Source organism: Saccopteryx bilineata, chromosome 8, assembly GCF_036850765.1.
Source record: "Saccopteryx bilineata isolate mSacBil1 chromosome 8, mSacBil1_pri_phased_curated, whole genome shotgun sequence".
Taxonomy (NCBI): Eukaryota; Metazoa; Chordata; class Mammalia; order Chiroptera; family Emballonuridae; genus Saccopteryx; species Saccopteryx bilineata.
This window is the reverse complement of record NC_089497.1, coordinates 35,845-47,774: the sequence shown is the minus strand read 5'-3', so window position 1 is coordinate 47,774 and position 11,930 is coordinate 35,845. Positions and strand designations below refer to the sequence as shown.

The window sequence follows — 11,930 nt, the reverse complement described above, 5'->3', positions numbered from 1 at the left end:
ATGAGGGGGGTGGTTGAGGCCCCAGGTACTTGGACTGATTCCTGGACTATGACTGGAGTGGGCACTGGCTCCTTTGTTGGATAGACTTACAGATTTTGGACAATGTGAAATACCCTAATGGGGGTGGGGGGTGGCTTTGCTGGAAGCACTCACCTGCCCCAGGAAGCTTTTCCCATGGCTAGAGAGAAGTCCGAGGACATTTTGCTCCTTTGGCAAAGTGCTCAGAGACTGGTGAAATGTACCTTTGTAATTGGTGAAATTGTATGATTTTTCATGTTGTTGTAATTTGTGTAATGTGCCTAATTCCCTTGCACAGGGATGCTGGTGGTGTAGATTGTGGGTAGTAAAGTGAGCATTGGGGTGGATTGTTGGGCAGATAAAATATATTATGCTCACTTTGTTAAAGATGGTGCTGCCCCCGTGGAAGCCCACCGCCCAGGTTATATTAGTTGCCCTTCTTCTGGGTTGGGCATGATTATATTAATGTGTATTGGGGGCAGGCTGTGGGCAGGCAGGATCCTTGTAGCCTGGGGCTTGGTTTTAAGACTAAGCCTTTCCCTCCCTTTTTGTTGTGGGGTAATGGACTCTCAGGAGGAATCCCATTATGTCTCAGATAAGTGACTTTCTATCAGAGACTTCCTTGTTTGCATATTGGATTAAATGTTTTGAACCTACACTATAAAGTAGGGCAGACTGGGAGCTTGTCCTCTCTCAGTTCCTGAGATTAGCATTAGAGAGGAGAGTAGAGAAAGGCCTCGTGGAGGAGGCCAGGAGAAGCATCCAAGATGGCGGAGTGTTGAAGGAGAAGCCAGTTGGTGCAGGGAGAAGGAAGGAGATGGGGAACAGAGGTGAATAAGTCTGGTGAGCTAGGAACCTTTGATTCTAGGAAACTCAGACAAGTCAGTAGCTTTGTGAGCACTGAATGAGTGGGTTTTGAAGCCTAGTGTGTGTTTTTACTTGCCCGCTGGGTGCAGGCTAGGATTTAAGATGAAGGCCCATCATTTTTTGGCTTCGTTGTTTCTTTACCGACTCTCTGAATCAAATGTGAACCTGCACTGGACAGGCGGCTGTGATGGTGGCCCCGGCTACTGGCTTTACACTAACGAAATATCAGGCAGAGCTTATTTTTACAAGATTAGGTACTTGGTCTTGTCAAAATAAGAAACATGAAAACTGGGAGTTTTTAATGAGTTTATCTGAATTAAAATGACTTCAAACGTTTGGGATAAAGGCCTCCAATTCTGCAGACTGACAGTGTAACAATTTCTATTTTATTTATTTTTTAAAATTTATTTTAAAGAGTGGAGAGAGAGAGAGAGAGAGAGAGAGAGAGAAAGAAAGGGAGAGAGAGAAAGGGGAGGAGCAGAAAGCATCAACTCCCATATATGCCTTTATCAAGCAAAGCATGCCTTTACGTTTACTTATTAATTTTAGAGTGTGGAGAGAGAGAACCAATTTGGGGTTTTTTTTGTGAGTGAGTGAGAGAGAGAGAGAGAGTGTGTCAGATAGGGACAGACAGGAAGGGATAGAGATGGGAAGCCACAATTCTTCGTTGTGGCACCTTAGTTGTTCATTGATTGCTCTCTCATATGTGCCTTGGCCAGGAGGCTACTGCAGATTGAGTGACCCCTTCCTCAAGCTGGGAACCTTGGGCTTCAAACCAGTGACCATGGGGTCATGTCTATGATCTCACGCTCAAGCCTGTGACCCTGCACTCAAGCTGGTGAGCCTGTGCTCAAGCCGACAGCCTTTTGGGTTTTGAACCTGGGTTCTCAGCATCCCAGTCTAATGTTCTATGCACTGCACCACTGCCTAGTCAGGCACCATTTCCATTTTATAGATTAAAAAACAGGCACAGGCCCTGGCTGGTTGGCTCAGCGGTAGAGCGTCGGCCTGGCGTGCGGGGGACCCGGGTTCGATTCCCCGCCAGGGCACATAGGAGAAGCGCCCATTTGCTTCCTCTCTGTCTCTCTGTCTCTCCTTCCCCTCCTTCCTCTCTGTCTCTCTCTTCCCCTCCCGCAGCCAAGGCTCCATTGGAGCAAAGATGGCCCAGGCGCTGGGGATGGCTCCTTGGCCTCTGCCGCAGGCACTTGAGTGGCTCTGGTTGTGGCAGAGCGACGCCCCGGAGGGGCAGAGCATCGCCCCCTGGTGGGCGTGCAGGGTGGATCCCGGTCGGGTGCATGCGGGAGTCTGTCTCTCCCTGTTTCCAGCTTCAGAAAAGTACAAAAAAAAACAAAAAAAAACAAACAGGCACAGAGAAGTTGAGAATCTTGCCTTAGGTTGCACAGCTGGTGAGGGAAGAGCTGAGATTGAAACCCACTATGGAATGATCTGGAGTCCATGTGGTGTACACCATGAAATGCTCACCCTGAAGGGGCAGCACGGAGAGAGTGAGGGAGATCAGGTGCCTAGACTGAGACAGCCACACGGACATTCACACACACATGTTCCTCTCTGGTTTTCACCACTGAGACTACAAAGGTCAGAGGAAACCAGGACAGGAGCTAAGAGAAGCCAAGGAGGAGGGTGGTGAGCCTACTAGGAGAGAAGTCTCCACTCCCTGGGAGTCAAGGAAATCCCTTTCCCTGGTGAGTCTGTCTCAAATCCCTCTCCCTGGGCAGTAACCTGATTGCCTCCAGACGTCCACGTTTCCAGGGGTTGAGTTTCTGTGCCTGACAGTGTGAGTTCTGTATGGTCCTCTGGGAACTCTGCTTTCAGTGATGGGGGGGGGGGGGAGATGAGGTATGTGGGTGTCATAGTTTTATGGAAATAAGATTTATTAGAACAGGAGGCCAAGAGACCATGGAGGAGATTGATGTTGACAGTTCTATAGCACTTTAAGAATTGTTTGACTAGCTCATCTCTTGTCATGTAGGTGAAGAACTTGTTTAACCAGTTACTTCTGAACTAATTACAGTCTTGGGAGGGTAAAGGGTCAGTAGACTTCCTCTGAAGTCCCCTCAGAGGTGGGGTATGACCTGTGTAACAGCTATGGCTGTGGAGATGCAATTTAATGCTAATGACTCACTCACCCTCCTTGCAAACATAGGGCTTCTCCCCTGAGTGTATCCTCTGGTGTATGAGGAGAGTTGACTTTCGTGAAAAGCCTCGCTCACACTCCCTGCAGACATAGGGCTTCTCCCCTAAGTGTATCCTCTGATGTGTGAGGAGATCTGAATTCTGTGTAAAGCCTCACTCACACTCCCTGCAAACATAGGGCTTCTCCCCTGAGTGTGTTCTCTGGTGTGTGAGGAGATCTGACTTCTGTGAAAAGCCTTGCTCACACTCCCTGCAAACATAGGGCTTCTCCCCTGAGTGTGTTCTCTGGTGTGTGAGGAGATTTGACTTCTGTGTAAAGCCTCGCTCACACTCCCTGCAAACATAGGGCTTCTCCCCTGAGTGTGTTCTCTGGTGTCTGAGGAGATTTGACTTCTGTGTAAAGCCTCTCTCACACTCCCTGCAAACATAGGGCTTCTCCCCTGAGTGTGTCCTCTGGTGTCTGAGGAGATTTGACTTGTCTGTAAAGCCTCGCTCACACTCCCTGCAAACATAGGGCTTCTCCCATGAGTGTGTTCTCTGGTGTGTGAGGAGATCTGACTTCTGTGTAAAGCCTCGCTCACACTCCCTGCAAACATAGGGCTTCTCCCCTGAGTGTGTTCTCTGGTGTCTGAGGAGATTTGACTTCTGTGTAAAGCCTCGCTCACACTCCCTGCAAACATAGGGCTTCTCCCCTGAGTGTGTTCTCTGGTGTATGAGGAGATATGACTTCACTGAAAAGCCTCGCTCACACTCCCTGCAAACATAGGGCTTCTCCCCTGAGTGTGTTCTCTGGTGTGTGAGGAGATATGACTTCTGTGTAAAGCCTCGCTCACACTCCCTGCAAACATAGGGCTTCTCCCCTGAGTGTGTTCTCTGGTGTGTGAGGAAAGTTGACTTCACTGAAAAGCCTCGCTCACACTCCCTGCAAACATAGGGCTTCTCCCCTGAGTGTGTTCTCTGGTGTGTGAGGAGATATGACTTCTGTGTAAAGCCTCGCTCACACTCCCTGCAAACATAGGGCTTCTCCCCTGAGTGTGTTCTCTGGTGTCTGAGGAGATTTGACTTGTCTGTAAAGCCTCGCTCACACTCCCTGCAAACATAGGGCTTCTCCCCTGAGTGTGTCCTCTGGTGTGTGAGGAGAGTTGAGTTCCGTGTAAAGCCTCGCTCACACTCCCTGCAAACATAGGGCCTCTCCCCGGAGTGTGTCCTCTGGTGTCTGAGGAGAGTTGACTTCTCTGAAAAGCCTCGCTCACACTCCCTGCAGACATAGGGCTTCTCCTCTGAGTGTGTCCTGTGGTGTCTGAGAATATGTGACTTATCTTCAAAGTCTTGCCCACACTCTCCATACTTGACAGGTACAGTTCTCAACATTTCTACTCTCATAGACAGTTTTTCTATGTCCACTGAATTCACTTCCTGGCCTTTGCTGGGCACTTCCTGCATTATTCTCTCTTGCTCACTAGAGCTCCCCATGTGTCCTTTGGGAGGTTTGAAAATGGTCCTTAAAATCCTCCTCTGCCTGGTCCTTTTAAGCAAAGATTTGGACTTTTCTTTGACCTCTTGACCTTCAGCTTTATCATCCCAGCTGTGTGTATCAGTATGTTGCAGCTGCTGATTGGGATCCAGTGATTGGAGGTGTTTCCTTGCAGGTGTTCCTGGGAGAATCTGAGAGGGATGATTGTGTCCCACATGTTGGCTGAGGAATTTCTGATTGGAGAAGGCCAGAAAGCAGAAGGGACACGGGTGTATCTCTGGCTTTGGTTCTGCTGAAAGAGAAAATTTTGGTCAGGACAGATGTTGACAAGGCTGCCTGGATCATATGTTTTCTCTGTTGTTAAGACCTGTCCCATGAGTCATTCTTATGGGATTGACAATATGTTGCTCTGTCTCCCACAAAGTGTTTTTTTACAGTCTGTTTTCTCTTTTCATTTTTATGTACTATATCTCATTTAGAAATCCAGAAAGCCCATATCAAGTGTGCTTTCTATGCATTGCCAGATGAGGGACTTTCAAGTAGCATCAGGGGCTGTTTCACTCCTTGTAGGGGTGGAGCAATGCTGATCTTTCCTATATACATGTAGCTTTTAACACAGTTATTTAGAAAGACCGCTGGCCCCAACTAGGAATTGCTTCTCTCATAGTTTCTCACAGATGAGAAACTGAAAATATGTCCCTCCTCAAGCCTCACACCAAATATTCATACTTGATTTCATTCAGTGTCAGCCCATTACATATACAGTGTGAAGTCCTGTTTCAAAATATTTCCCCAACAATATTGTTTTTAAATTGATAAATTTCAGAGAGACAAAGAGAGGAAGAAGAGGAGAAGGAAGAGGAAGAAGAAGAAGAGAGAGAGAGAGAGAGAGAGGCCTTTATTCATTGTTCTATCTAGACATGCAGTCATTGGTCATTTATCATGTTTGCCCTGACCCAGGCTCAACCTTGGTATTACAGGATGATGCTCTAACAGACTGAGCTAACCAGCCAGGGCCCCCAACCATACTTCTTACATGCCTGACTCCCATCCCTATGTCCAACTAACCCACCATCCTCTCTCACGTAGAGATGAAGTAATCTCTGAGAGGACTCCCCACTGAAGTTTATTTTCCCACAATTAACAAAGCAAATCTTAGAGAACAAGCCACTCTGTAGCAGAGAACTGCACTATTATCCCACCTCACTCAGGAAGGTCCCCAGTGTCTCAGCTTGGATCACAGCACTGCATTTTCCAGGCTGCTGGGCATCTATCTAACCTCTGCTCCTACCCTGTATGCTAGGCAGGAGTGGACCTCAGAAATGAGTCCCTGGCCAGTTGGTCCAATGGATAGAGTGCTGGCCTTGCATTTGGACATCCCAGGTTCAATTCTTGGTCAGGGCACACATGAAAAGTGACTATCTGCTTCTATTCCCTCCCTCTCCCCTTTCTCTCTCTCTTCTCCTCCCACAGCCAGTGGCTCAATTGGTTCAAGCATCAGCTTGGTAGTTCAGTTGGTTCAAGTGTTGACCTCAGGCGCTGAGGATAGCTCAGCTGGTCTGAATGTGGACCTCAGACAGGGGTTGCTGGGTAGATCCTGGTCAGGGTGCACGAAGAAATCTATCTATCTTCCCTCCTCTCAGTTAAAAAATTAAAACAAAAGTAAAAAATATAAAGATTTTTTCCTAAGAATCAAAGGCATATGAAATGAATCTTTTAAGTTCTGAAGCATCTGATTCGAAATTTTACTGACTTTAGAGTGTACCATGAAAATTTCTAAGGTGAGTTCTCTCCTTTCTGTTTTGAAGAATGGTTGTGCCCACCTCTAGCTGCTGTGAGTTCTCTCTTCTGCTTGCTGCCCCACTTGATGCCCAGCTCCTGGCCATACTCGTCACCATACCAAACCAGCAGCTCACAGTCTGGCTTGATGACCTGGCAGGTTCGGTAGAAAATCTGCCTGTGATATTGAAAGGCCACCAGGTTCTGCTCTTCATCATCCCGGGCACAGTTCACATACCTGTGATTGAGGCAGGTGAAAGAAAAGAAACCCATAGGCAGTGAGTTCCTACTGTACCTCTCAGATCCATGTCCTGACTCGCAAGGCCCTGCATCTGATACGCAAGGCTCTCGGGCTCTGATGTCACCCACTCCCACAGTGCTCCCAGAGAACCTTCTGTTCAATGTCTGAGCCTGTCACAATGTCATATTACTTCCTATGTCCACGTCCTGCTTATGGTGCTCATCCTGCCTAATACCATTTTCCAAAGCCAATTCCAGATGTAACCTCTACCCTGATTTGCCATAAAACCCAGTGACTTCTAGCTTCTCTAAACTAAATCAGGTCCTGTTTTATATCACAGAACTTGCTACTTGATGTTGGACTCTGTCCTGACTAGTTCACATCATTCAATACTCAGCCCAAGTCCATCTTATCTTGAGAGGCCTTTCTCCATTTTCCTCACATTTTATTTAGGTAGCATTTGATGCCTCACCCAGGTTCCTATAAAAACCTGGAGGTCTCTTTGTCTTAGCAAAATCATAAAGAACAGTAATAGTTTATTCTCATTCTGTAGCCCCTGAAAATAGAGCCCCTCAGGAAAGTGGCCCATGATCATTGCTCTGTAGGCTTCAGAACTCAGTTCTAGTTAGAAGTGAGGCTGGGAAAATTTGCTGCCCTTATAGGTTTAGGCTGTCCTTGGTTTAGGTATCCTGGCAATGTGCACTTCTCAAAAAATAGGAAAATTATAGCTAAATATTTCTAGAATCAATTGTTTCACTCTGTCTGCAATTAGTCCTTCATTAGAAGATGGGTTATATAATCTGTTTAAATAATGAATTTCTTCATCTAAACTGGAATATAGTAAGGGCTTCATTAATATTCATTAGATCAATTAAAGTATAATCCAGGCTCCTCAAAGTTTTTTCCAGGCCCTACATTTTCTCTAGCATAGAGATTTATATTTTGAGGACAGATGCTATATTTTTATCTTATTTTTTCCTCTAAATACCTCTTGCTTTCAAAGAGCACTGAATGGAGAAAAAAAAGGAACAGAATATTGAGGGAGACCACTAAGGGAGGCATGATGAGAAGGAAAGATGTACGGGCCTGAGAGGGATGAGTGTTCTCTGTGACTCCCGGAAACTTCTTGGCCGTACCTCATCCAGTTGGCCAAGGATTCATCTTTTCCATCCACATACTCATGGCAGTTTCTCCCTTTGGTGATCTTTCAGGAAGAAAAAATAAGAGCTTTTTGGGAGTGTAGAAGTAATAGAAGAATTATTTTACCCTATTGTCAACAAAGCTCTTTCAGCTCACATGCACTGCCACTCGTGACCACATGATATTTTTCTTACTCATCACATCTGAGTTGACCTGTCCACTCAGGGCTGGGAGGAGGCATTCCTTTGTGTCTGTACCACCTTGCTCCCACTTAACCTGTGATCCTCAACACAGGTCTGCAAAGTCCACTCAGTACCCAGAGCTAACCATATTGTCTCCATCCGTGTCCTAGCATGTAGAAGGGCAGGTCCCACCAAGTCATAGGAGGGATGTGGGAAGCCACAAGACAGGGGAAGAGGTAAATACTTCTCACCAGCCAGGAGTATCCGCTGTTGGCTGCCTCGTCATCTTCTGTGATCTGGCCCTCATAGGGGCCAAAGTGCAGACCCACTGGCAGAGCAGATGCCTCGTTCCACACTCCAAGCCCAGCCTCAGGGATGCCCGATGGTCTGATTCTCAACCCAGGGGGCAGAGTGAGGGTTGCGTGGTTCGGATACCCCTTATCCACTGCACTGTCTTTTATAAATGTAGGGGGCCCATGCACGGCACAACTGTCAATGAAGAAGTTCTGACACTTCTCACAATCTGGAAGTGAGAGCAACAGGGATTAGGGAAGGTGTTAGAGCTTCAGAGAGAGCCCAGGGACTCATATCACTGAGCCTCAATTCTGTAGTGCAGGTCCATAGGGGAATGGAATGCTCTAAGAGCCAAATGACCAGATGAAATTATTGTATGAAGAGATAACATGCTTTGTGAGGGTCACTTACAGAGGTAGTCATCATCTTGGGGCTCGCTGACCTCTTGGTACACATGGCCTTTTCTTTCTCGTAGGCTATACATGTTCACTTCAATCTCCTTTCTCCTGAGTTCTAAGTTGCAGAAGAGTGAGGTTGTTGGGATCTGGAGTGTTAGTCTCTGTTTTGTCAGAAAACACACAATCTCCTCCCATCAAATTATCACCTGTCCGTCTATATACTCTGGTATTTTTTCTGTCAACTACTGGTTTAGAGAGAGTAAGCCTCCTCAGTGACTACAGATGGCCATTTCAATTTCTGTTTCTAGATCTTCCCAACTTATAGTCATTCATAAAATATTTATTGAGGACATATAATATGTTAGGTATTGAGGAACGGCCTGGGCATACAGTACCAACAGCGTATGGTCGCTATTATCAGAGATATATTTATTAGACAACTTGCATGTGTCAGTTCTCTAAATTGAATTTAGGCCCTGGCTGGTGGCTCAGTGGATAGAGTGTTGACCCAGTGTATGTCCCGGGTGTGATTCTGGTCAGGGTACATAGGAGAAGTGACCATCTCCTTCTCTGCCCCTTTCTCTCCCCCTTTTCTCCTTCTCCCTCTTCTCTCCCACTTCCTTTCCTGCAGCCAGTGGCTTAATTGGTTCGAGCATTGGCCCTGGTTGCTGAGGAGGGCTCGGTTAGTCAGAGCACATCATCCTGGGGCACTAAAAAACTAAAACAGCTCAGTACTCAAGCACTGGGGTTGCCAGGTAGATCCTGGTAAGGGTGCATGTGGGTGTCAGCCTCACTATCTTCCCTCCTCTTATCTAAGAAATAAATAAATACATACACAATTAAATAAATTGAATTAAATACTGTCAAAGAATATATGCATGTGTCTTCACTTGACACATTAGCATTCAAGAGCTCAGAGAATTTGTAAGATTTGCCCAAAGCTCCAGTGTTAAATTCAGTCTTAGCTTAGTAGAGCTTAAATCCAGGTTTATCCTAAGTCCAACCCACCTACCAAGGCCATACTTATTAGCCTTTCTAGAGGACTCAGAGGAACTAAAATCTCCAAATGATGTTCTCTTACCCAATTTTCGTCTAGAGTTTTGTCCAGAGGGTCTTGCTTCTGCAGGATGGGGCACTGATTTCTGGGCCTGCTCTGAGCCACTGGCATGGAGCAAGTTTGCTGGTCCTGAAAATTCCTTCAAACTAGATTCATGACTGAATGGGGTTCTGGACACTGCCTTCAATGGGAAAGTCACATAGTAAAAAAGATAACATGCTTTTATTTAATTCTGTAGGGCTTACGATATATTTTCACATGCATGACTTCAATTAATACTTCAATGACCTTTGGAAGAACTGGGAGTATGTCTATTGGAAGGAAAAGAAAGGGCCTATGTGGGTAGTGAATCCAAGACTAGAATTCATATCTTCAGGCTCTTTCATTTCAACTTTTTATATTATAGAGTGAGGGATATTTGGAAGAGAGTAAAGAAATAGTTGGTAGAAACATATCTAGCCTGACCAGGCAGTGGCTCAGTGGATAGAGCATCAGACTGGAAAGCGGAGGAGCCAGGTTCAAAACCCCGAGGTCACCAGCTTGAGTCTGAGCTCATCTGGTTTGAGCAAGGCTCACCAGCTTGAGTCCAAGGTCGCTGGCTTAAGCAAGGGATCACTCAATCTCCTGTAGCCGCCCCACACCCTGCCCTGGGGATCGAACCCACAACTTTGGTGTATCAGGACAGTGCTCCTGAGTTACACAGCCATAGCTCATATAGAATTCTTAAAATCTGAAACAACGTGAAAATAAAGCAAGTAGTAGCTACTATTGTTGCTGTTGTTAAGATGATGATGATGATGTTATCGGATATTATGTTGAAAAGATCAGGATAGGAAGGCAGGAGTTCCTAGGATAGTCTGCATTTTTCAACAATTACCTGCATTTATAACCATGATGAAGATTAATTTGTCAATAGGATTTGGGAAATACTCACCTTCTGGTGTTTCCTTTGTTCCACTCTGAAGGCCACCCAAGAAGGTTTGACTAAAAGATGAGGAGAATGTTTGGTAAATGGTCTGGTTGGTAAATGTTTCCAAAATCTGGAGATTTTTTTATTAGGAACACAGGATTGTGAATCAGTAATATGAGGACAATGAAAGGATGATTGGAAAATGTTTTCTGAGGTATCATTCGGGTCTATGCTTCTATTGGGGGTATCAACTAATTTTCTTAAAATGTTAAAAAAATAAAGCATTATCTATGTTTCATGCTATGATCATAAGGCATCTGTCATATTTTTTAAACTAGTAAATTGTTCAAAAAGAATGGGCCCAATCAGGCGGTGGTATAGTGGATAGAGCCTTGGACTGTAATGCTGAGGACCCAGGTTCGAGAACGCACGGTTGCCGGCTTGCGTGAGGGCTAATCCAGCTTGAGCGCAGGCTCACCAGCTTGGGCACGGGGCTGTAGGCTTGAGCACGGGATCATAGGCATGACCCCATGGTCACTGGCTTGAGTCCAAGGTCTCTGGCTTGAACAAGGGGTCACTCGCTCTGCTTTGGCCCCCCAGTCAAGGCACATATGAGAAAGCAATCAATGAACAACTAAGGAGCCACAACGAAGAATGGCCGGGGACCTGACCCAGGTCGGCTTCAAAAGCACAGAGCCATGCCTGCGGCCCCTCTCACCTCGCCGCCTCGGGGTCCATTCTTCATCCGAGTCCTCAGTGTCCTCCGCCGGGGGTCTGGCGGTCTGCCGGCGGCGACCCATGAAAGCGGGCCGAGAGGCTCTGAGGCCTGGGGAGAAACAAAATCGTGGTCTCGAAATCAAAGCGCTTGAAGGAGCAGCCCCGACACAGGCCGGCCCGTGTGCGGCCCGGTTCCCGCCCGGGTTCCCACGCCCCAATCCCAACCCCACGATCCGTTCCTTAGTGCCCGCCCGGCTCCCGCCCGTGGTCCCCGCCCCGCGGTCCCGCCCCGGCTCCCGCCCGTGGTCCCCGCCCCGCGGTCCCCGCCCCGGCTCCCGCCCGTGGTCCCCGCCCCGTGGTCCCCGCCCCGCGGTCCCGCCCCGGCTCCCGCCCGCGGTCCCCGCCCGCGCCCGTCACCTATGCGCAGCAGCGCCTCGTAGTTCCTCTTCACGTTGCGGCAGCGCGCCTTCTCCCAGTCGCCCATGGCGGCCCACTCCTCCCGGGAGAAGTAGGCGCGGATGTCCCTGAAGGCGTCGGGGGCCTGGGGGGAGACGCGGCCCGTGACCGTGCGCCGCAGCCGGAGGAACCGCGCTTCGCACCAGGGTCCCTCCATCCCGGCCATCCCCGCCCCGCGCTCACCTGCGGCTCCACTCGCGCTCTCCCTGCCGCTTCCTCAGCGCCGCCCGGCGGGCTCCCGTC

At 47.8% G+C, this 11,930-nt stretch overlaps 1 protein-coding gene across 1 annotated transcript; it reads right to left on the bottom strand.

Moving 5' to 3' along the window:
* Positions 1–3,158: 3,158 nt before the first annotated feature.
* On the bottom strand, positions 3,159–11,730 carry PRDM9 (PR/SET domain 9). The gene is made up of 9 exons (XM_066241173.1): positions 11,649–11,730; positions 11,233–11,340; positions 10,539–10,588; positions 9,629–9,785; positions 8,561–8,662; positions 8,107–8,378; positions 7,670–7,737; positions 6,337–6,530; positions 3,159–4,805 (listed from the first exon to the last, which is right to left on the bottom strand). Exons 1-9 carry the CDS (start codon positions 11,713–11,715, stop codon positions 3,193–3,195), a joined length of 2,631 nt encoding a protein of 876 aa, XP_066097270.1. The 5' UTR covers positions 11,716–11,730; the 3' UTR covers positions 3,159–3,192.
* Between the last annotated feature and the right edge of the window lie 200 nt (positions 11,731–11,930).